Source organism: Lissotriton helveticus, chromosome 10, assembly GCF_964261635.1.
Source record: "Lissotriton helveticus chromosome 10, aLisHel1.1, whole genome shotgun sequence".
Lineage (NCBI taxonomy): Eukaryota > Metazoa > Chordata > Amphibia > Caudata > Salamandridae > Lissotriton > Lissotriton helveticus.
Window position 1 is genome coordinate 157,134,827 of NC_136071.1, and position 25,949 is coordinate 157,160,775.

The 25,949-nt window shown below is 50.4% G+C and overlaps 1 protein-coding gene across 2 annotated transcripts in view; it reads right to left on the reverse strand.

The window, feature by feature from the left end:
* The window catches only part of IQCE (IQ motif containing E), a 313,633-nt gene that overhangs the window by 261,622 nt on the left and 26,062 nt on the right, over positions 1-25,949 (reverse strand). The window contains exon 3 of one of the 2 annotated variants that reach the window (XM_078664993.1): positions 11,169-11,213. The exons of the other annotated variant lie outside the window; for it this stretch is intronic. Within the exon in view, the coding sequence (XP_078521119.1) occupies positions 11,169-11,213 (45 nt within the window). The remainder of the gene's footprint in view (positions 1-11,168; positions 11,214-25,949) is intronic. 2 annotated transcript variants of the gene reach the window in all.

Here is a 25,949-nt window from a genome sequence, read left to right on the forward strand (position 1 = left end):
CAGCCCGTGGTTGGCCCGAAGACAAGTGGCCTTTCTTTCTGGCTCCGTTGTTGTCCGGGGAAGCCCAAGCGGCGTATCAAGTCGCAAACCACACGGGAACCACATCATACCCCGACATAAAAGAGGTAATACTGGACCACTTGGGACTAGACGCCGAAGCTTACAGGCTGCGGTTCAGAAAAGAGAAAGGCACAGCCGGGGAAAACCCAAAGACGTTTCTGCGTCTGAAAATGGCCGCCGATAAATGGTTGAAACCAGAGAGCCGCAGTAAGGAGGACATCATGTCCAGCATCTACCTGGAACAGTTCATGGGGGCACTGCCTTATGGCACCCAACGGTGGCTGAGGCAACACTCAGGTCTCACCGCTGCTCAGGCCATTGAGATGGCATCCAACTATGCAAGGGCTCAGCCACGAACATTCCCATGGGAAACGGACAAGGGACTCAAACCTGTCCCTGCAGCAAGGCAGGAAAAAAGGAACAAGCCAGTAACCGAACCCATGAAGACACGGCCCCTCAAAATGGAGATAACGCCGCCAATGAAGGGCCCCCAGTGCTTCGAGTGCGGGGAGTGGGGACACATAACGCGACTCTGCCCACGGAAAAGAATTGTTGAAGAACCCATGGAGGTCGGATATATCCCCAAGGCAGTACTGTACACCGCAGAGATGGGGCCTTCTTTCTATGTAAGGGTTATGGTCAACAAGAGATGTGTAAAGGCGCTTTTGGACTCTGGCTGTAGACAGTCAGTGATCCAGAGAAGGCTGGTACATCCATCCCAACTAGGTCACAATGTCTTGGTACACATTAGATGCGTGCATGGGGACGTAAAACCATACCCGGTGGCCCACCTCACCCTCCATCCTTTAGGCAGAAATCCCTGTTCAGTAAGGCCGGGAGTGGTGGAATCACTACCAGAGGACCTTATCATAGGGGTAGATAACCCTGACTTTTGGTCACTGTTCCGGAGAGAGATAAAAGCACAGAGAGAAAAACAACCACTGGGTAACTATTTGACAACAGAACCATGGGTATTAGACCGTAGTTTTAGGTTTGCTCAGGCCAATGACCCTACCCTTCTTAATGCGTGGGAAGCGGCTCACGTAGCACAGGACAACCCTGACACTGCCTATCCACGTTTTAGGATAGACAACGATCTGGTTTATAGGGAAGGGAAAGCAGGAGATTCTCCTCAGCTGGTAGTGCCAAAGGTCTTCAGGGAACAAATCCTCTTCTACGCTCATACCCATTTGACAGCAGGACATTCGGGGGCAGAGAAGACAACACACAACGTTATAAAACTCTTCTTTTGGCCCGGTATTTATAAAGAAGCAGAAACATACTGTAGGCAGTGCGAGGTATGTCAAAAGAAAAATATGAACAGACCACCAGCGGTTCCCCTCCAACCATTACCCATAATAGGGAATCCCTAATTGGACCCCTTCCACGTACCACCAGGGGTCATACTTATGCGTTAGTAGTGGTGGATTATAACACCCGGTTTCCCGAGGCCTTTGCACTCAGTTCCCCGACTACAAAGAATGTGGCAGAAAAGTTGATTGAACTATTCTCACGGGTGGGGTTCCCCTGAGAGATCCTAACGGATCAGGGGACACCCTTTGTCTCGAAGTTGATGAAGGAGATGTGAAAGACCCTAGACCTCCGACATATACGCACCTCAGCCTACCACCCACAAACGGATGGGCTGGTAGAGAGGTACAACAGGACGCTAAAAGCCACGCTAAAAAAAATGCTGTCTGCAGAAAACAAGGAGTGGGACAGGCTTCTGCCTCTAGCCCTGTATGTCCTACGAGCGCAGGTGCAGAGTAGTTTAGGGTATTCCCCGTTTGAACTTCTCTATGGTCGTCAGCCACGATCCCTCCTTGATATCACCAAGGAAGCCTGGGAGCGGGAGGAGACCAACGACCAAAGATCGTTATTGGAATATACACAGCAGTTAAAATCCAGGTTAGGTAAACTTAGAGATCTGGCCTATTCTAACCTAGAGAGAACCCAACAAAACAAAACCAGTATTATGACAAGGGGAAGAAGTGAAGGACTATGGAGAAAGGCGATTGGGCCTTAGTGCTCCTTCCTTCTTCAACACAGAAGTTCAGGAGCGAGTGGGTGGGACCGTATAAAATCGTAGAAACCATAGGCAGAACGACCTATAAGGAGCAGATATCTCCCGCTCGACAACAGACATTTCACATAAACATGTTAAAACAAGCATTTGCAATGCAATAGGTCTTGCATTATTAAAGTTAGAGCTATTGGCATTGTAAAATGGCAATGCCTTTTTATTTATGTTTTTTCTTTTCCCCCCCTCCAGACTTACACCAGGAGCTGTCTTGTCCCCAGATCTGCCGCAGCCACGGCAATGGCCGGGAAGCGGCTTTGCCCCCGAAGGGGTGGGGAGGAGGAAGCACTCACCGCACAGCTCCAGGAGGTCAAAGAGGGCGACGTCCAAAATGGAGGTCAAAAGGCAACGGGCAGTACCCGCTCAGGGTCCAGGCCGGGGAGGGCGAGGGTCAGCGCAAGCAGCAGCCAACGCACAAAGAGGGCGCTTGACCCTCGCAGGCACAAGTGTGCAATTTGTTCTAACATTTCTGACAGGTTCTGGGTGGGGCAGGAGCAGCAGAGAATGCAAGTGTGCGGTCGATATCTGGCAAGTGCCTTAAAAAGGGGGGGGGGCATGCGGCTGGGGTTAGCGGTCGGATAGGAAGTCATGTAGCGTGGCGCCCGTGCATGTGAAAGTTTATAAAGAAAACAAGTCGGGTGGGGGGCGGGCTCACCTCTTTACTCGTGTTCATTAGCTCTACTCACCTTTGGGTACTGGAGCTGCTGTTGGCCTCTTCGATGGGATGTTGCAGGCTGTCGGAGGGCGGACTCTCATTCTCACGTGCCGGTGGTAGATCAGGGGTGGTGCTCTGGACGAGTGCTAGTTGAGGAGCAACAGGGACGGGAGGCACGGGAGGCACGGGGCCACCTCTACATCCTGCAGGAGGTTTAACGTTGGGTTTAACACGGAGCCTGGACCTACGGAACATCTCCACTCGCAAACAAGGGGCACGCGGCACATCCAGCAACTGTCGCACTCTCCTTTTTTAACAGGCTGCCTTCTGCCACCGGAATCAACAAACCATGTAGTGTCCATGACAGCCTGGGTCACATGGGCGAACTACGGCTCGCTTATAATGACGTCATTAGCCGGCGCACGCGTTTCACGTTCCAGAAGCCGAGTGGGGTGGGAGTGGTAAAGCAGTCTGGAAACCGATGACATTTCGAGTCACCGAGGAACGCTGATATTCCGAACTCAGCCACTACACTAAATATGTCTCGATGCGGACCAATGTTTCAAAAGAAACTGCTGTTGTTGGGGGCCGGTTCAGCTTCTCCGGGTGGCAAATGGAGTCCCATCAGCACTAAAGCTTAATTTTCACGGTTTGTAAGTATCACAAAGGCCACAGATTTGAATCTTACATCTCCATTCTATTTCCGGGGTCCCTAAATGAGTGCTGTTTAATAGTGACACTAGTTATTTACAGCGTCTAGAGCCAAGGCCAGAAAGCACTGTATAAAAGACAAAGGCAATTCACGAAACATAGGGTCCATACAAAGAGACGTGTTACACACAATTTACATATCCAGATACGAACACGCATTCAAGCTTTGGGTGGCAAAAAGCCGATTGTAATCTTTCGTTTTACCAGAAAGTGCATTGGCACCTGGACGCCTTTTTTTAACACAGGGTGCACTCTGGGAGAAGCAGTCCCTGTTCAGATAAACTGAACCAATTGTACTAACATCTATGAAAACGGCGATATGTACAAAGGAAAGCCTTTGATAGAGAGGTGGGGTTCAGGTAACCTCACAAAAACCAGATTATTAACTGCAACCCGCCACATTCACGCGCAGACATACATACATGCCGATAGCTCTCTCGCGCACATACAGGCCAGTTAAGGAAGCAGTCAGACATGCCTTGCACACATATGTAAAAATATAGAACTATCTACTCCGCACACCTGTCACATTGTTATTAGCACACATACAGATGCATCGGAGCCATAGGTAGAGACCTAACTATAACCATACAGAGCAATCACACTTACTGATATAGACGTATGATATATGAGCACTCGCCAGCACACGGCGATGAAATACACACACACTCCAACCTATCCCATTCACACACACATATCTTACGCCATGCACACGGACTTTTCATTGCCTACTGATTCATACATGCATCGCACACATATATACCATGCACGTACAGAATTATCATGCACACAGACCGATCACATGCAGACTCCCCGCACGGCTGCAGGCAGACCACATACCTGCTCATGCACAGACACTGCAGACAGGCTATGCTTCACATGCTCCCAGTCCCTAGACACAGAGAGACTAGAGTAACACTTCGTATCCCCCGTGCCTGCTTTTTCACGCAGATTTCCGGGGCCTCTTACCTGCATCAGTGGCTCTGCGCGTTGTAACTAGGGTGCTGGGTCCGACCACCTCCGCTGGCTTCGGGCTGCACAATGTTTCTGCTCTCCCGGCCTTTTCGTGTTTTTGGGGGGTTTCTCGGCAGGACGCCTGCCTGTCTATCTTTATGCTGAGCTTTTAATGGGAGAGAATGGGAGGTGCCAGCTCAGCCAGGGTGACATCACCCTTAGGCAATCAGAGGCAACGCTTATGATAAACAAGTTGCTAGGACTGAAAACTAAACCTTCCATGGGGCGGGACTTCCGTCTTCGGAAGCCCGCGCATGCGCCCACGGAGAGCAGCAGTGCTGGTGACGCGGGGCTCCCATGCCCGAGGGAGAGCCCCGCGGAGGCTGCAAGAGTTTATAATGGCGGTAAGTCGGGCTTGGGGGGGGGGGCGTTTGTATGTATGCGGCTGCGGCGCGGGGGGGGGCTTGTATGGCGGTGGCGGGGGTCTCTGTATGTGTGTGTGCGTGCGTGTGTGTGCGCCCCTGTGTGTGTGCGGCGGGGGGGGGTGCCGGTGAGTGGGGGGGAAGTGTAGGGGTGGGTGCGCGCGTGTGTGTGCCTTCCTGCCTGCGTGTGCATGTGTGTATGTGTGTGTTCAGGGAATCTGTGGCAGGGGACGTGCACGGCGCGGCGCGGGACGGAACGTGCGCGTTTGCGCACCCAAATCCTGGACAAAAGCTCGTAACACCCTTTTGTCCCTCATTCCCCCGAGACCGGTAACTATACGTCTCCAGCTGGACACGCATCCTTCGGATGCAGTTTACCAGCGAGACCTAAAAATGGATAGGTCCTCTTCCAAAAACAACCCACTTGGTGTTGCCAACCCGGGATGGGAGCTCGACACTAGAGCTCCTCCCAATTAACCCGGAGTTGTCCGAGACTGAACAGAGAGCGCTACTACACTCATTACGTCGCTTTTCCGACCTGTTTTCTGATACCCCAGGCCGCACCCACATGGCAGAACACTGCATTGATACCGAAGAGGGAAAGGTGATAAAACAGAGGGCCTACAGAATACCCACAGCTAGAAGAACAGACGTAAAAAAGGAAGTAAGAGACATGCTTGAACTCGGGGTCATAAGGCCATCCAGGAGTAACTGGTCCTCGCCTATTGTAATGGTCCCTAAACCAGACGGGTCCTCCAGGTTTTGTATGGACTTCAGGGCCCTGAATGCAATATCCACCTTCGATGCTTTCCTTATCCCAAGACTGGACGAACTCATAGAAAGGATAGGCGGGGCCCGATACATCACCACGTTGGACCTGACCAAGGGCTATTGGCAGGTGCCATTGAGGGAAAAGGATAGGCGTAAGACGGCCTTCGCCACCGATGATGGCCTGTTCGAGTTTAACGTCCTGCCTTTCGGCCTTCACGGGGCCCCGGCAACCTTCCAGAGGATGATGAATGAGGTGTTGGCCCCCCACACCCAGTACAGTTCCGTCTACTTAGACGACATTGTCATCTTTAGTACGACATGGAGGGAACACCTAGACCACATAGCCAGAGTCCTAAAGGCACTACAGCAAGCAGGACTACATGTCAACGCAAAAAAATCAAGAGCCGCCTTCCCCAAAGTAAAATACCTGGGTTTTATGTTGGGTGAGGGCGATAGCCCCACAGGAGGAGAAGATCAGGGCGATAACCGATACCCCCTTCCCCTCCTCAAAAAGGGAACTAAGGGCGTTTTTGGGCCTCATCGGCTATTATAGGAGGTTCATTGGGAACTTCCCAAAAGTAGCGACGCCTTTGACGGACCTCCTTAAAAAGAACGTCAAAAACACCCTCATCAAACCCCCCCCAGAAGAAGCAAGACGGGCGTTTGAGACCCTAAAGGAAGCCATCACCTCTAGTCCAGTGTTGATTCCCCCAGACTTTAGAAAACCATTCTCCCTAGCCACAGACGCCTCTGACTCAGGGATTGGGGCGGTGTTATCACAAGAGGGGGAGGACGGGTTAGAACACCCGCTACTGTACATCAGTAGAAAGCTACATCCTAGAGAGCGGAAGTACCCTACAGTGGAAAAGGAGTGCCTGGCGATCCGCTGGTCTGTAGATAAACTAAGATACTAATTGGAGGGTCGGCCATTCATGTTGTATACCAACCATGCACCCCTCCAAGTCCCAGAATTCAGGAGTCCTACGATGGTTCCTCTTCCTACAGCCTTTTGCTTTTACTGTGGTTCATAGAAAGGGGTCGGAAAATGGTAACGCAGACTAGGCTGTCCAGAACTCCTGTTCTCCCCGATCGGGAGAATCCAGGGGGGGAGGAATGTAACGGGGTGGGAGCGGTAACCCCTGTCGATTGGTGGATCGCTGACTATGCCTCACCTCCTTCCCCTCAGAATGATTGGGACAGCCGTCCGCTGCTTACTGACCCCGGAAACTAAATGAAGGAGGGCGCCTTTAACTGGGCCTTCAGCGAAGATGTTACCACGCCCCCACATGACGTAAGAGGACCCGGACTGGACAAATGCCTGGAAGCCCTCTATTCGGGTTGTGTCGACACCCAGGAGGAAGCGGAGCGGAGGACGGAAGACGGGAGTAGGAGCGAAGAAGACGGCGAGTGGTGGAACGGACGTGGAGAGGACGGAGGAGAGAGAGGGGAGGACTGTGGAGCGCCAGGAGGCCAACAACCCGGTGAACCACCGTGCCACACTCCCGAGGGAGGAGTGTGGCTGTCACAAGTACGGCGGCGTTGGGCAGCCTGGGTCGGGAGTAAGGGGGGGCCCGTGTTTAATACTGTATATATTCCTGCCTTTTCCCTTCCCGAGTCCCACAAACCTACTACCCTCCTTCCCTAACTTTCATTCCTCACTCACTCCTAGAGCACAGAGCACTGTAAATACTGGTATAGCACTGGAGTTCCCTCACAGTCACTCGGTCCCCGTGGTGCAACCTATTACCAGGTAATTAAATTGACGGCATCCCTCTGTTGGTTTCTCTCTTTTCGGGGCGGAGCCGGAGCAGTAGAAGAGACATCCACTGGCGTGCTGGCTCTAGAAGAAGACCGTATCATCCCTGGGGTGGAGTGAAAGAGGAGGTCCACGACATCCTCGGCCAGAACGGACACCACCACGGGCAGACTTTGCAAGGGAGAGGTTGACATTCAGGACTCGTAAAACCTTTATCCGAATAAAACCCTCATTACGCAGACAAAGTTTCCAGCCTGTTGATAATTCCCCGATTGAAAGTCTCCAGCCTGGTCACACCCCCACGCTACACTGATAATGCAGACTCCCGGAAGAAGAATGGCTGACTGCTACCGCAGCATGTGCTTGCCCTTCGCAGGGAACATGGTCTTCGCACCTTCTCTGCTAAAGACAGCCTTTGCTGTCAACGAGGTATGCAGTGCATTTCTTCTCTTTAAGAAACTCTAGACTACAAGTTGCTCTGCCTTCCATGCTTTTTTAGTATAGCGCTTGTTAGACCTGGCACCATTGGCGTGGGTCTCCCTTCCATTTTTGCTGTTGCCTCATGTATTTTTGCTGGTGTTGTATGCTTTGGGCACTGTGCCACTGCTATTCAGTGCCACAGTGCAAGTGCTCCCTACTGTAAATTGATGTACTAATCAGTGGTTCCATGTTTGGCTATTTGGTTTACTTGTCAGACCCTGGTCTAGTGCACTGAGTGTGCCTTGGGTGTGTAATCCAACTGCTGCTGGTGGGCCTGCAGCACTGGTTGTGCCACCCACAGAAGCAGCCTTGTAAAATGTGTCTAAGGTCTGCCCATTGCAGAGCCTACGTGCAGTCTGGTACTGTCATGCTGACTGGGCAAGTGCACCCACTTCCCAGTCCCTAAACCTTCCCTTTTCTTCATATCAGTCACCCCTATGGTAGGCCCAAGGGCAGGGTGCATTGTAAGTATAAGGTAGGACAAGACCTGATGTGTGTGGCATGTCTTAATAGTGAATTACAGCCATTTTCGTTTTTCACTATTGCAAGGCTACCTGTTCTCCATAGACCAGATTGGGTTGTTAGAGTTATTACATTTTATAATCCTAACTGTCTCAGAGAACATGGTAGAAATTCGAGTTTAGTATGCCTGAACTCAGATTAATAAAATACATCTTTTAGTGAAGTTTATTTTAATATTCTGTGTTTGCAAATACCACTATTAGAAAGTAGGTATTTGCTTGTCTAACCATTCAAACCTGCCTCTGCTAGTTTGTGTATTCCTATGTCTGGTTTTGTGAGCGACAGGGCTGGGGAATTCCAGGAGACAGGCTGAGTTACCCAGTGGTGTAATTAGAGATCTGCATCTAGATGGGAGGGAGGAGTTGCACCTGAACCTTGAATAGGGCTGTGCCTGCCTTCCACACTGCTGGCTCCACCCCCTGGGGGGGCGGCTATGTCTCTGCCCTGCACACTGAAAGAAGAGAAGGAGTCCGGTAAACAAAGTCCTCCAGGGCTGTACTTGACTTCCACAATGCTGGCTCCACCTCCTGTGGGGCGTCTGATGTTTCTGCCCTGCACTTGTAAAGGAAAGGAGAAGTCTGGTAAACAGAGTGCTTCAGAACTGGTTTTGACTGGGCAAAGGCCCCTCTCCCCTCAGAGAACAAAGGATTTTGGGGTATAAATATTAGGATCCTGATCCCATAAAATTAGATCACTTTGGACTACAAGAAGAAACCTTTACTGAGGAGAGGAACGTGAAGAAACTGAGGAGAGACTATTCCCAAGCTGAAGTGCTGCTTGGTGGATTGGCCTGCAGTGGTTGCCTTACTGCCAAAGGAAGGAGAAAGGAACTTTGTGTACTTGGCTTTCAACTTGTGAAGGATCTCCAAGGGCTTGGAAAAGAGCTTGCCTCCTACTGAAGTCTCAGGGACAATTGACTTCACCCCCCAGCTCCCCAGAGTTCTTTGGGAAGTGCCTGCTGCTGTCTTGGGCCTTCTGAGGAACTGCGTGTCGCAAGGAGCTGGAAGTGATACTCAACGTAAAGAAGCGTGTCGACGTTGCTGTGCCTGCTGTCGCAACTCCGAAGGATGGTGTCGCCGCTGGAACTGTCGCACTGCAACGCATCGGAGAGAAGCGCGCCGCAACGAAGAGGAAGCGTGTCGCCGTCGCTGCTGCTGCCATCGCAACTCTGAAGGATGGTTTCGCCGCTGTAGTTGTCGCACTGCACCGCATCAGGAGAAGAATCTCGCAATGAGGTCGGAGCGTGTCGCCGTCGCTGTGCCTGCTGTCGCAACTCTGAAGGAGGGTGTCGCCGCTGGAACTGTCGCATTGCACCGCATCGACCAAGAGCACCTCGCATCTCGGAGAAGAGCGCTGCCATCGGAGCTGCTGCCTTCGCATCTTGGATGTCGCCACTGTAGTTGTCGCATCGAGCGGAAGCTTCACACATCGTGGGAGTAGAGCGTCGCCGCTGGAGCTGTTGCCGTCGCATCGTAAGGGTGTCGCCGCTGCAGTCCACGCATCGAACCGAGAACTTCTCGCATCCCCGAGAAGCGTGCCGCATCTGGAAGATCTTCACGTCTTTATTTCTTTGCACCTGACTTTGCCGCATTTCCCATCACTGCGACATTGCTTGTCGTGGAAGCGCAACGCAACTTAAGGTACATTGACGCAGAGTGTCTCATCTAAGAACTGAACTAAGCTTAAATCTACCATCTTAAAGTAATTATAGTGTGTATTTTTGTCGTTTATGGTCTCGTGGTAACTCTATATAAAGTCTACTTATTTTTTATATAAAACCTGTGCGGTGTCCATGTGTAGTGTTGTCACTGGGTTACTGTATGTGGTCAAAACTGCTTAATTTATAATGCCTCTGAAGTAAGCCTTGGCTGCTCGCGCCACGCAACCTAGAGGGTGAGCAGGGGTTATTTTAGGAGTGTAATCCCCTTGTCCTAACTAGAGGAGAGGGTCCCTATTTGTCACAAGTACCTACCTGTGCCAACTAGAGATTCCCAAACCTAACAGCGCTAAGAAGTGGACTTTAGGTTCTTGATGACATTTAACAATGCTAGAAATGTTAATTTTATTCTCATTATTTATAACATGCCTTCTTGCTGTTTTTATAATATTCTGTGTAGTTATTTTAGATGTACTGAAAAACAGATGGTTCTTGTAGTAATAATTACTTTTAACTATAAAGTGGTCATTCTTCTTAGTACAGTGTGTGTCATATGGTGAATAACGAAATACGGTTTGTTACAGTTTTGACAATGCCCCTGATCCCTTTATGGGATTGTTAGTAACCCAAAAGCAATACTTCTATGACAATTACACATTGAATAGTGTTTTGCGGGGCTACAAATAATCTGTCTTTCACATTCATTGCTGGTGTATTGAACCAAGTTCACCCATGTTGCCTGTAGGTGGAAAAGCCCACCTTGTAGAGTTACACCAAAGTCGTAACTTATGCAGCAGTACACTGAAAAGATGGAATATATAATGGATTTTGCCTTTAAGAAATGCACTACGTCTTGTCTCAATGTACGGGTTCTCAAAACTTTCATTTTCACCTTCATTGTACAGACAGCCACTTAAAAAGTCATACGTTGAGCAATGCTGACCACTGAATCATCTAACTGAATGAAAGTCAGAAAATATCCAAACAATATATACAGAAAGGACCACCTCCGCGATACAACATTGTTGGGTTACTTCTAGATAATGGTAGATTACCACATTTAAAAAATCCTGCCAGAGCACAGGCACAAACAAACTCACCTCTGTATCTGAATCATAAGTACCAGCGGACATGCCATCATCACCCTAGGGGAAAAAACGTTTTAAGGTCACCCTTCAACTGGAAACCTATAGAAAGGCACACGCAAGCAAATCCAAAACATTTACTTTACATATATAAATACAACCAATTCAAAATCCTATCTCGATTTTGTACACAAGAACATTTAAGCAGCAGTACAAATAATTTACTCAAAGTCCATCAATTGTTGTTTTGACCTATGCCAAGATCTTGCAAAGCAAAGAGTCCTCTGTCAATATTTAACAAAAAATGAAAAATACAAGTAGGGGTTCTCACCGCATTTCGATTTCCACTATGAGAATGTGCAGCATGAGCAAATAAATTACAGATCCATGTAAGGAATTGAATGTTCCTCTCCATCCAGCGTTTTATACCCATTTTAACTATGTGTATCTCAATTGGAAAAGATAAGCAGAAACAGAGAATTTAGTTCTCTATCATGATGTGCTCTCCTCGGTCTATGTTGAATGTGCAATCCAGTAGTTGAAGAATGTCAGAAGCAATCAACTAACACCTGGAAAGCAGTATTTTATATGCTTACACTTTTCCAAACGTATGTGCCACCTTATGTCCTAGTTTGCCCCACATCAATATTTCTTCTCTTCAGGCACTGGAGATTCTCAGAACTCAGAAAATACTTGTGCTTGTTTATTTTCTTTGTGACGGTCGATTCATCTGGACCCTTTAGATCCAGGACACTGCTCCACGTCGTAGCATGAGTAATGCTTTACTACTATGTGATTAGATTTTTTTCCTGAAGCTCTTACTAGCTTTAAATCATATGTCACTTGTTGGCAGTTTCTCATTATTGTAAATACTCATGAAAGATTGGGGTCTGTTGGGAGTCAATAGCAACCGAGGGGGTACACTGCCTCATTCAAGACTACCTTGTAGATCAAATTGATATGATGAAGCCTGGAATAGCTTATGCTACTGAGACTTTTTCAGACTAAATTAGTTATTAGACTGTAAGGCCAAACTGTTCACTCTATTCAAGAGTTCCTGATCCCTGCAGACAGCACTACAACAGGCTGTGAGATGCCAAGTAGAGACGGTTTACTTACATTCACTGTACATGGCATCAAAAGTTGGATAATTTCTGCGTCCTTAAAAATATGTTTATTGCCTACATTTTTTTACTCTCCATCAAAACATCCATTTATAGGAAACAGTCTGTTAAAATTGAGGGTTTCCAGATTTCAAAACAGAACAGAAACGACCACTGTCCCTATTCTGCTTGTCGTGCACACCAGGTATAGATGAAGAGCATTTCTGGGCTTGCTAGAATGCTAAACCCACTTTTGCACTATTGAGTATCATCACATTTTGCTTATCTCGAGGTAGCACACGTGACTCAGTGTAACAAGGACTAGTTTTGTCACATAAATCAGTACATGTATATTTCACCAATTACATCTTGAGCAAAATGGCAGAGCTTTGGAGTATTAAAAAGCACTGTGTCAGATAGTGGAGCAAACTGTGAAACCAACTTCAACTCATGGTCCATCACAGTGGCACTTTAGACTGCAGGGTATAATTATTCAAAAATAACACTGTTTCTAGGTAATCTGCCAAAAAACAAAAATAGTTTAAACTATCCTCTTCTTGCCTTTAGCTTTTGGTGAACTTCTGTCCTTCCAATCTGTTTTCTTTTACTCCATTATATTAATGCAATTAATTTCTCTAAACTATCTTCTACCATTATCACATTTACTAAAATCTGGAATTCCCAAGCAAACAAGCAACACGATAATGGTTTCCCTAATATGGTTTTCAAGGCCACACACTATGTTAAATTGCAGAGGTATTATCTGTTATGTTTAGACATTTTTTTCATTATGAAGAACATCTTTGTGCGGAAGAATTAATTTATGTCCATTGCCACGAAAAAACGACATGAAATGCTGATAAGGTTCATGATGTACCAGGCATGTCAGGCATTCAAGGATGTGAAAATATATACATTTCCATTTCACCCCTGAGTTGCAGAAAGATTTGACATATTGCGTCCTCTCTCTTAAATACTGGTTTAAGGTAATTTGTACCTAGTCATGGAACATGTGCCTTCCCAGTGTGCAAGATTCACAAGCCCATCTTGTAAAAGGCATGCTTAAGTGTGTTTAGGTCTTCGTGTGTTTTCTGTTCAATCAAAAATTGATTTTTAAGAGTCATCATTAGGTCCATGGTCTTAAATAAATCAGTCTTCTAACTTGTGTAGAGAAATTGCATCCAACTGTGGCTATTACTTCTAAATTTCACTTTTCCATGTTTTTTTCCTTCCTTTCGCTATCGCCTTTCTTCACCATATTAATACCATAACTCATTTCACTATTAAGGTTGTGGATTGGTATTTCATTGATAACACTATGAGTCCGTAGATGGTAACTGTTTCAGCCCATAGCTGCTCTTCAACTTTTTTAGAATTGGATTTCATCAAAAACGATCCTGTAAATCTTGATCATATGTTATTTTCTTGAAGTCACAAGTGACAGCAATGACTTAAAACTGCTGTAGACTAGTTGATTGATTCCCCTTTGGCTCCTCAAATTGAATTTATAGTAATCAAACACAGTATTTACTTTTCTCCCATATATCTGAAATATCTGTTTTAAAGACACTTGATTCATATTTACTCCTCCTGTGATCATCAAAGGAGACAGATGTTTGAAACCATTAGTCCTACCACTTCTAAACAATGCTTCAACTGAAACAATGTATTGGTCACACAAGTCTTCTTTTTCCAATACAAACACGTAAGCTTGGAAATAATCAATCCTCATGCCCCATTCACCTGGTGCTGCCAATAATGGCAGAGGTGCTTGTACTCTAGACATGATTTAAATTGCTAAAGGAACAATAACAAAAGTACATTTAACAGATACTGTAGTACATAAAGAACAGTTCCAAACCCTGTAAAATTCAAAGATTCAGTTAACATAGACACTAGTATTGTTTCACAACTCCGCTAGCATGTTAGGCTTCATCAGGTATGAGTAGTAAAGCAGTAGTAGCTTTGCCATACTAATTTAAGAAAATGTATAGCTATGGTTCCACAAGTGTACATTTACAAAAAAACAAAGCTTCCAGATACCGCAAAACTCTAGAATCAAGTACCTTATTTTGACATGCTCGTATAATTTTCTGACAGCACACAAAAATGCAGTGAGACACAAATGTCAGCACCAAAAATACTTGATGTAGCAACATTTGTTGCAAACTTTGACTCCTCACACACCTCCTTGTCGCACAGCCAAAAACAAACAACTGGCCCAGCAGAGCTTGATTCTAGTGCTGTAGATTTTGATCCAAAATGGCCACCTTCAAAATATAGGTCATGCACAATGTACACATGCATGTGGTGTTGCAATGTTGCCAGTTCCTTATGATTTCTCGGTCCTTAATGATTGTTCCATTAACGTTCTGACCCTGCAACGCAAGCATGCAGAAATGACAGTCTCAGAACAATTACATGCAGCACCACTGATTCCATAGTTGTGTTCCCCGAGGAGCGTCATGATGTGAATTGACTTAGGATACACTAATGCACTGCTAGCGACCACAGAGATGGTCCTATACTGCTATACTCCATCTCATCAATAATGTTGTAATTGGGTTAAAGAACATAAGAACTCCATGATGCGGATCAAAGCTCAACATATTGGCATGAACGTACCATGTAAAACAGCATAGAAACATTGGCCAAGATATCCTCAACTGAATATAATTCAAAGGACTCTTGCCTCCATGCATTAGACACACACCATGACACACATACTATCAACATTCTATATTTTACACTACCCCCGTTCAAACAAAGCAAAAAGGACATAGCACAATGATCATATGAACAGTGCCTAGAAATCAGATTTTTTGTTCCACAGGCAGACAATGAAAGGGACTTACAGGTGGCCGATGGGAAAGGGGAGAATGCCACAGAAGACACCAGATGAGAGATAATCTTCGATGACAAGTCTTTAAGATTGGAGTCTCCTAACCATTTCCAATCTCTTTTGGACTTTGATACAATTAAATGGCACAGAGTGATTCTAAAACAACAGGGTAAGTACTGCACTGTTTTGTGGATTTCAAACGGTTATGGACTAAGACTATTGTGCTCCACGTGGACGACAGGTCTTGAGTGAGAAACAAAATACATAAAGGTAAAGTTTTGTAAAGAATTGGTAATGTTTGAATGTTTTATTTATCATTAACTGAGGTGAGTCCTTGTCCTTTTGATTAACATCTAATTTAGTCAATTTGCCAGGCCCTTTATCTTCGCCTGTTCCCTCCAATCCACTGGAGGACCTGTTAAGACTGCGGGTCTGAATAAACTTCCTCTGAGTTGTGCCTCACTGATTTTATTTGGAATAACACGCAGTGCACAGGGTGGGCTGGCTTTACCCAACCTAGAGCACTATTTTCTGGTGTCTCAGATACAATGGGTGGCAAAATGGGTGGAGGAACTACACTTGACAGATTCAGTTGAACGGGAGTCCCCATACTCCCAGGATAGGATTCTCTTCTTATTCCATCCCTGTAACAGATTGCATGAACTGCTTCCACTTCTAGTCCAGATTGTGCACAAATGTTTCAGCAGGGCATTGCGCCTTACTAGGCACATCACACCGTATGCAGCCGTTATGCATTTACGTGGTAAGCCAACAGTGAGAGGACGAGTCCGGGTAACGGACCTAACAGAATGGTTGGGGACAGACATAACTACTTTGGGAGACCTGTATGGAGAGGGCGCGCTGCGGCCGTTCCTCTCCCTAACCGAGGAGGAAGGAGTATGTATAACAGGGATATTCCCAAGAAGTAAAGTACACAAAGCCTCTTCTAGGTTTTTTGATCTGGGCCTAGTTGTGGCCAAACGGCTCATTACACGCCGGTGGAAAGCAGAAGAACCCCTGCCAATGAAAGCATGGTTTCACTCAATGTTAAACTGGGTTAAGGCTGAGGCGGCCTCATTAATAAGGGAAGATACGTCGGGGCTTCGCAAATTCCCCATTTCAACGGAATGGAATGCAATGTTGTGCCCGCTTCAAGTGATACAAACTTCAGATGACCCACCGGACATTCCTATCACTAATTAATATTGTTTAATACAGGTGTCATAATGTGGCTCTAAATTGTGAACTGGACAGTATGATATGCTCCATATACCCTAAACTGACATTTATTAATTTCAAGTAGCTAAATTTGTAAATGTAAGATTGTATAAATGGCACCCTCCTGTACTGACGATTGACAGTGTTTTTCACCCACCCATATGAGGATCCTGCTCTCTTCCCTTACCCCTCCTTCTGGTTGTGTTATTGGTTCAATGTTATCAACAAGGTTGTTTGATCGATTAGTTAATTGAAGTGACAGGTTGGAGTAAAGCCTTACGAGATGTATATTTGTAATTAATATGTACACGTAATGTATGTTTACATTATTTTGCAACTAGGAAAATCTGTTACGCTGAAAGATTCTTAACTGTATAAGAAGCCTGGGGTATGATATCTCCTGTTAACAAGGAAGAACGGATGACAGTTATATCTTCATGTCATTGCGATGCTACGTTAAATACCCTACCTTGTAAACTGCCTACTGGTTCTATATGGAAATATATATGCTTGACACCTTGTAAGAACTGGGGTCCCCAGTTCCCCGAGGGTAGCCTGGCACGAGCAGGTAGGCACCCGAAAGCTCAGGTGTAAAGTGACTACACAGCACACACAACCACTGAGACAATAAGTGCACACGCAATGATGGTACCACAACAGTGAGCTTTAGTAAAAATAAAATTATTTTATCTAGAGCAGTGCATCAAAGATAAACATTTCATTAGATCCCTTCATCCAGAGAGCAATTCGGTATTCCATATAACCTGTCGCGATAACCATAGCATTAATCAAAGGCAGAACATTACATTAAATCATTTCACCCAGAATAACCATTTCATTGAAGGCTCAGCATTTCATTACCTCCCAATAAACGTTTCATTGCGTCAGACATTTGCATGTCATTAAACCAGAGGAGGGCATTTCATTATCTACTGGTAGGCAATGCATCAACATTTCCCTATGGAACAATAACCTTATTAGTGGGCATGAACCAATTTTCCACCGCCCACGAATACACAGGCCTTAACAATCAGGCAGGAATAAGCATTTCAATACTCTCCCCCGAGCATTTCATTAGGCCCCCATAGCCCTGCATCAGGCTTCAAATGAGCATTACAGAATGTCCAACCTTGCAGTAGGCAAGGAGACCCAGGCAAGGGGGGCAAATTGGCATTTCATGAACCCTATTCACTGGGCTGTCGCATACAACACCTCTCCTCGGGGGTTACTAAACATTCGGGATCTCCCCCATGGCCTCTCTGACAGATGGGGTCTCTGTAGGCAGTTCAGGGGGGGCGGAGATAATCTGGCCCAGTTCACAGTTCGTCTTCCGGCTTCGGGGGGGGCCAACAGGGCCCAACAACAGTCCCGGCAGGGGAGGGGCAGCCCCGGGGCCTCCCTCGATCTCCCTGGGGGCCCCGCGTTCAGTTCTGCGGCCGCCCTCCTCCCCCCGGGGATTACCTTTTGATCTTCGGCTCCAGCAGGAGCCCTCGCGGAGGATGCTGGAGTCGGGAGGGCCCGGGCTTCCTTCGGGGCCCTCCGGCAAGGTTGCTGGCTGTTCCCGGGCTCTCGCTCCTCACGAGCGATGGATTCTCCCTCGGGCCTCCCACTTGCTCCGGGGCCCCGGTAACCAATCGGGATGCGGCAAGGGGCGGACACACCCGCGGCCGCCAATGGCAGCGCGGCCCGCGGTGCGTGCCGGCCTCCCGTCCAATCACAGGCTGCACTGACGGGGGCGCGGCCGATGACGCGGCGGCGTTCCCCGTCACGTGATGGTGGAGATGAGGACTTCAGGCCTAGCGCGGCCTAGTGGGCTCGGTGCGGTGGCCCTCTCCTGGCCCCGAGTGCCGCCAAAGGGGGTACTATGTCGGCGCTGGCTCCGCTGGGGGCGCCGGACACAGCGCGGTGGCGGACAGCAGCGCTGATGGGCACAGCGCGTCCCGGGTGTTTTACGTGCGGCGCTGGAGCCGCGGTCACAGGGAGAGGATTCCTCAGATGCCTCAGCAGGGTGCGAACAGCTCTGGGCCGCGGCGGCGAGTTACTTGGCCAGCGCTCCTCTCCTCCACAGCGCTTCACACAGGGCACACACGCGGGGGCAGTTTAGCGCTTGGGCAAATTACAGCGCTCTGGGGACACGATGTGGGAGCACCCTCAGCAGTTCTGGCAGGGAGGGCAGACTAAGTCACAGCGCTTATCAGGGGAGCAGGTTACAGCGCACCTCAGGCAATTCGGCAGGACAGAAATTCAGGCAGTTCAATCAGGGGGAGGGAGGCAGACAGGCCCAGGTGGAGGTGGAGGTGGAGGTGGAGGTGGAGGTGGAGGTGGAGGTGGAGGTGCGCAGGGGCAGCACAGTCCAGTACCTGGTTGATCCCCCAGTAGTCCTCTGTAGTACAGGCAAGTAGTCTTCTCGGCGCTAGATGGGTCTGCGCCCTTGATGGGTTGTTTCTTAAAAAGGGGGGGGGGGTTAGTTGGAGGCTTGTCAGCAGGTCATCTCAGATGGTCCCTGGGTTCCCCTTCCGCCGGGCTAGATCAGTGGGCTAGCTCAGGGTTCCTCACTCTACTTGGGAGGCAGCACCTCAGCCCTGTCACTCCCAGTGGCATAGGTCCCTGACTAGGCCCTACCGCCTAAATCTCCTGCGTGGGTCCCCCAGGTCAGTGATGCCCCAACTGACTAAAACGTTTCCCTCCCTTCCTTATATATGCTCAGGTCAGGTTACCACTCTCTAAGGTGGCAAAAATAGGCTCCGCCTTTCTTCTGGAAGGTTCCAGGAGCTTCCCCACCCTACCTATGGGCAGGCGATGGCAGGCTGGCATTGCAACAATGTTTGGGGTCCCAGCCAGCTCCTGGCAACTAGGGTGCTACTAGAAAAAGACCACGCTGCAGTAGCAGGGGCCAGTGGCAGCCATGTTTGGAGTAGAGAGCACCTGCACCTGAACATAGATTGGCCATGGAAAGGTGCCCGGAGACCTAAGGGCCAACAAAAAAGAAGGTGGGAAAAATGAGGCAAGGGCAAAAAAAATAGGGGAAGACCACCCCAGGGCTGACAGGTCTAACATGCGCCCCCCCAGCCGAAAGAGGGGAGAGCTACCCAGCCTCTAGGGAGTTCTCGTCACTAAGGCGGACAACCCGGGAGAGACCGTCAGCATTGGAGTGGTCAACTCCGGGGCCGATGTTCCACCCTAAAGTCCATCCCCTGTAGGGAAATGGACCACCTAAGTAACTTGGGATTTTCACCTCTCATCTGCATGAGCCAGCGAAGGGGTTGGTGGTCGGTTTGAATCAGGAAGTGAGAGCCAAAAAGGTATGGCCTCAACTTCTTCAATGCCCAGATCACAGCGAAGGCTTCTCGCTCGATGGTACACCATCGCCGTTCCCGAGGGAGGAGTCTTCTGGAGATGAAGGCCACAGGTTGATCTTGGCCGTCGTTGTTGAGTTGCGATAGCACGGCGCCTACGCCATGCTCTGAGGCATCCGTCTGCACGATGAATTCTTTCTGGAAGTCCGGAGTGGCCAGCACCGGAGCGGTGCACATCGCGCGCTTCAGTGTTTCAAATGCCTCTTGGCAAGCAGCCGTCCAGATCACCTTGCATGGCTGCTTTTTGGACGTCAATTCGGTCAAGGGGGCTACGATGGTGCCATATCCCTTGACGAACCTGCGGTAGTATCCAGTGAGGCCGAGGAAGGCTCGGACCTCAGTTTGGGTCTTGGGGGGCTCCCAGGCCATGATGGTCTCAATTTTGGCCTGGAGGGGTTGCACCTTACCCCCGCCCACCAGTTGTCCCAGGTAGACGACAGATCCCTGTCCAATCTGGCACTTGCTAGCCTTGATGGTGAGGCCAGCACGTTGCAAAGCCTGCAGCACCTCCAGGAGATGCTGCAGATGGTCCTCCCAGGTGCTACTGAAGACAGCTATGTCATCCAGGTACGCCGCTGAGAAGGACTCCAGGCCAGATAGCACCAGGTTCACCAACCGCTGGAAAGTTGCCGGAGCATTCTTGAGCCCGAAGGGCATCACTCTGAATTGGAATTGACCCTCGGGGGCGGAGAACGCTGTCTTCTCCTTCGCTCCATCGGCCATGGCAATCTGCCAGTACCCTGATGTCAAGGCGATGGTGCCGAGGTACTTGGCTGCTCCCAGCCGGTCAATCAGCTCATCTGCCCATGGGATCGGGTGAGCGTCTGTCTTGGTGACAGAGTTCAACCCTCGATAGTCCACACAGAACCGAAGTTCTAGTGTGGTGCCTGGTGGGGCCGCTTTCGGCACCAGCACGACCGGACTAGCCCACGGGCTGCTGGAGGGTTCGATCACCCCCAGCTCCAGCATTTTGGTCACCTCACCCTGGATGCTGTTCTTCACTTTCTCGGACAGCCGGTAAGACTTGGTTTTTACTGGCAGACTGTCCCCTGTGTCCACATCATGGGTGCACAGATGTGTAATTCCAGGCGTGAGGGAGAACAACGAGGCGTGCTGCGTCAATACCTGGCGGCAGTCCCTCTGTTGCTCTGGGGTCAAGGATGGGGAGAGGACAACTCCCTCCACTGAACCATCCTTCTCCTGGGCCGCCAGAAGGTCAGGAAGAGGCTCATTCACCTCCTCCTCGCTCCCATCCATCACCATGAGGAGAGCAAGCTCCGATCGCTCATGGTGAGGCTTCAGGCGGTTGACGTTCAGCACCCGATGGGGCTGACGGGGGGTCTTCAAGTCCACGACGAGGGTGGTCTGGCCTCGACACTCCACAATCTCGTACGGACCAGTCCACCGGTCCTGGAGGGCACTAAGCTCCCCAGGCTCCATGACCCACACCTTCTGACCAGCGTCCAACTCCACCGTCCGAGCAGTGCGGTCATACCACTCCTTCATGACGGCCTGGCTAGCCCCCAAGTTGTCCGAGGCTTCCTTCCACAGCTTGGCCATCTGGCTGCGTAATGCCAGCATGTAGCTGACGACATCACGGGGAAGCTTCTTCGAAGTCTTCTCCCACCCCTCCTTGACAAGACTGAGGGGTCCCCTAACGGGATGGCCATAGAGCAGTTCGAAGGGGCTGAACCCGACTCCCTTCTGTGGTACCTCGCGGTACGAAAACAGCAGGCAAGGGAGGAGGATGTCCCATTTCCGCCTCAAGTCCTCTGGCAGGCTCCGGATCATCCCCTTCAAGGTCTTGGTGAAGCGCTCTACGAGTCCGTTAGTCTGGGGGTGGTAAGGAGTGGAGAACCGATAGGTCACTCCGCACTCCTTCCATATGGCCTGCATGTAGGCCGACATAAAGTGTGTGCCCCTGTCCGACAACACGACCTAGGGGAATCCCACTCGGGTAAATATCCCCATCAGGGTCCGCGCCACCACGGGTGCAGTGACGGTCCTCAGAGGAATAGCCTCCGGGTACCGAGTGGTGTCGTCCACTAACACCAAGATGAACCGGTGTCCCGCAGAGGTCGGAGGGTCCAACGACCCAACGATGTCGATTCCGACCCGCTCGAAAGGGGTCCCGACCACCGGGAGCGGTTCCAAAGGGGCCTTCACTTTGGTCCCCGTCTTGCCACTTGCCTGGCAAGTCTTGCAGGTCTTGCAGTAGGTGTCAGAGGCAACTCTCATCCTGGGCCAATAAAAATGTTGGACTAGCCTCGCAAAGGTCTTGTCCTGGCCCAGGTGTCCAGCCAAGGGTATCTCATGCGCCAGTTCCAATAAGAAGGCCCGGTAGCATTGGGGGACCACTAAGGCCCTCGAAGATCCATGCACCGGAACCTTAGGCTCACTGTAAAGGAGGCCATCCTCCCAGTACACGTGAAAACTGCCGGTTTCCTGATCAGCCGCTTGGGCTTCGGCCTGTCGCCGCATGCCTTCAAGCGTGGGGCACTCCTGCGCCCGACAGAATTCCTCCCGGGTAGACCCTCCTTCCACATGCCACTCGGCAAGGGTCGGCAAGCCCCCCACACGGGAACGACATCCACCTCCACGGACTCCGGGGGTACCCCCGCGGGCTCCCCATCCATCACACTGGGCGTGTCCTCCACTCCATTCTCCTCTGGACCGGCATTGGGTTGGGCCGTTGTCTCAGGCTCCAACCCAGGTTGAGCTTCCTGCCGGGCAGCCATGGACCGCGTGACTACGCAAGTCCACCCTGGTAACCCCAGCATCTCAGTGTGGGCCTTAAACTTCACTTCCTTCCAGGCGGTATGTTCTAGGTCGTTACCCAGCAGACAGTCCACAGGCAAGGCAGGGCTTATCGCAACTCTCAACGGGCCTCGAACTCCTCCCCACTCAAAGGGAACCTGAGCCACGGGACAGTAGCTCATACTGCCGTCAGCCAACACGGCCGGATGGAACACATCAGGTACTACCTGCTCAGGGGACACCAGCCGCCTCACTACGGTGGTCATGCTGGTATCTGTGTCCCTCAGAGCGTCCACCTCCTCCCCATTGACCTTCACCCTCTGCTGGTACTTAGCAGTATTCGATGGTAAGGGCGTCACTGGGACCATCTCTCTATCCCCAAGTGAAACCAGGGTCAGGCCTGTCCACTCCCCTTCCCTATCTAGGGGCAGCTCCATCCCAAGCGCTACACTAGCCACCCCGGGAGTCTTGCCACCAGTGGGGGCTGGGGGTCGTTTGCGACACTGGGCATCTCCCTTGGAGTGTCCGATCTCTCCGCACTCATAGCACCGGACCACTTTTGGCTGCTGACTCTTGTCAGGGTAAGTGGGTTTTGGGGAACTGGACGGAGGTGGGGTACCTACTCCTCTCCCAAACTGTCTAGTTTGTGGGCCTCGTGAAAACTCCTTCTTTTTATCTCCCCCCTCTTTCTTCTGGGGGACGCCCTGTCTGCCTTTCGGGCCATCTCCCCCGGGGCCCTTGTGTGACACCCGGGTGCTAACCCAAGTATCCGCCTCCTCCGCAAGCTCACGGGGATCAGTCAGCTTGCGGTTCACCAGATGTTGGCGCAGCTCCGGAAAAGACTTATCCAAGAGGTGCTCCCTCAAAAAAAGATTGTACAGGCCCTCATAATCATGCACCTCGCTGCCACGCACCAAACCATCCAGAGCCTTACGGGCATAGTCAAAAAAATCCACCTAATTCTGCGTGAACAGCTTATGGCTGCCACGGAACTTCTGGCGATACCTTTCGGGGTTGAGGCCAAACTTTTTAATGAGCGCCTCCTTCATGGGGGAATACCTGAACTGGTCTGCCTTATCCAAGTACAGGAGGGTGTCCCTGACGTCGGGAGGTATATAACGGTACAGGCCACCTCCCCAATGTTTCTCGGGCACTCCATGGGCGGTCAAGGCCACTTCATACGCCTCCAACCACCTAGCAATGTCATCGCCCTTGGTGTAGCTCGCGATCACCTCCTTGGGTAACCAGAATCTGGGCTCCTGCTGAGCCCCTGGTACGCTGCCACCATTAGGACTTCCTGGCGCACCCAACTGCAATGCTCGCAGCTCCATTTCTTTCAGCTGGAGCTCGTGCGCCAATTTCCTTTCTTCCATAGTTAATCTTTCTCTCTCCAAAGCAAGCTTCTTATCTTCCCTTTCTCTCTCCCTCTCGTGCTCTAGCTTGGCAAGCTCCCACTTCAATAGCCTCTCCTCCCTCCTGTCTTCATACTCCTGCGACAACGCACTCCCCCTGGATACACTACTCCCTGCCCCGAAACGTCTTCCTGGCAACACATTGTAAGACATATCAATGTTGAGCAGGCCTGGATCTTCTGGAGTGCCCGCCTCCCCTTGTGTGACCTGTCCCTCCTGTTCCCCATCCCCTCTCTCTCCCCTGGGTGGGCCCTTACCCATGCCCTCAAGGCGGTACGGAGTTTTTCTTTTGCGGCTCTCCGCCCAACCGACACCCCCATCCCCTGACAAAATTCCCTAAGCTGCACCACTGTGTACTCCCCCAGATCGGCTAGCTGGAACTCCATTTTGCAAGGTGGGAACCCAGATAAAATCAAGGAAAGATGCTAGGACGTAGGTAACAATGCTGGGTCAACACAGGTCCCTACACACTCTGCAGGCTAGACAGTGGGGGGTCAATTGAGCAAGCTGGTAGGCACGATAGGTGTCCAGTCTAATTGCAGCGCACTCTGTCCCACTGGAGTGTGCTGTATAGTCACAGGTCCTGGATCCCGAAGTGCTCGCCACCAATGTAAGAACTGGGGACCCCAGTTCCCCGAGGGTAGCCTGGCACGAGCAGGTAGGCACCCGAAAGCTCAGGTGTAAAGTGACTACACAGCACACACAACCACTGAGACCATAAGTGCACACGCAATGATGGAGACCACAACAGTGAGCTTTAGTAAAAATAAAATCATTTTATCTAGAGCAGTGCATCAAAGATAAACATTTCATTAGATCCCTTCATCCAGAGAGCAATTCGGTATTCCATATAACCTGTCGCGATAACCATAGCATTAATCAAAGGCAGAACATTACATTAAATCATTTCACCCAGAATAACCATTTCATTGAAGGCTCAGCATTTCATTACCTCCCAATAAACTTTTCATTGCGTCAGACATTTGCATGTCATTAAACCAGAGGAGGGCATTTCATTATCTACTGGTAGGCAATGCATCAACATTTCCCTATGGAACAATAACCTTATTAGTGGGCATGAACCAATATCCCACCGCCCACGAATACACAGGCCTTTAACAATCAGGCAGGAATAAGCATTTCAATACTCTCCCCCGAGCATTTCATTAGGCCCCCATAGCCATGCATCAGGCTTCAAATGAGCATTACAGAACGTGCAACCTTGCAGTAGGCAAGGAGACCCAGGCAAGGGGGGTAAATTGGCATTTCATGAACCCTATTCACTGGGCTGTCGCATACAACACCTCTCCTCGGGGGTTACTAAACATTCGGGATCTCCCCCATGGCCTCTCTGACAGATGGAGTCTCTGTAGGCAGTTCAGGGGGGGCGGAGATATTCTGGCCCAGTTCACAGTTCGTCTTCCGGCTTCGGGGGGGGGGCCAACAGGGCCCAACAACAGTCCCGGCAGGGGAGGGGCGGCCCCGGGGCCTCCCTCGATCTCGCTGGGGGCCCTCGCGGAGGATGCTGGAGTCGGGAGGGCCCGGGCTTCCTTTGGGGCCCTCCGGCGAGGTTGCTGGCCGTTCCCGGGCTCTCGCTCCTCATGAGCGCTGGAGTCTCCCTCGGTCCCGGGCCTCCCACTTGCTTCGGGGCCCCGGGAACCAATCGGGATGCGGCAAGGGGCGGACACACCAGCGGCCGCCAATGACAGCGCGGCCCGCGGGGCATGCCGGCCTCCAGTCCAATCACAGGCTGCACTGACGGGGGCGCGGTCGATGACGCGGCAGCGTTCCCCGTTACGTGATGGTGGAGACGAGGACTTCAGGCCTAGCGCGGCCTAGTGGGCTCGGTGCGGCGGCCCCCTCCTGGCCCCGAGGGCCGCCAAAGGGGGCACTATGTCGGCACTGGCTCCGCTGGGGGCGCCGGACACAGCGCGGTGGCGGACAGCAGCGATGAAGGGCACAGCGCGTCCCGGGGTGTTTTACGTGTGGCGCTGGAGCCGCGGTCACAGGGAGAGGATTCCTCAGACGCCTCAGCAGGGTGCGAACAGCTCTGGGCCCCGGCGACGAGTTACTTGTCCAGCGCTCCTCTCCTCCACAGCGCTTCACAC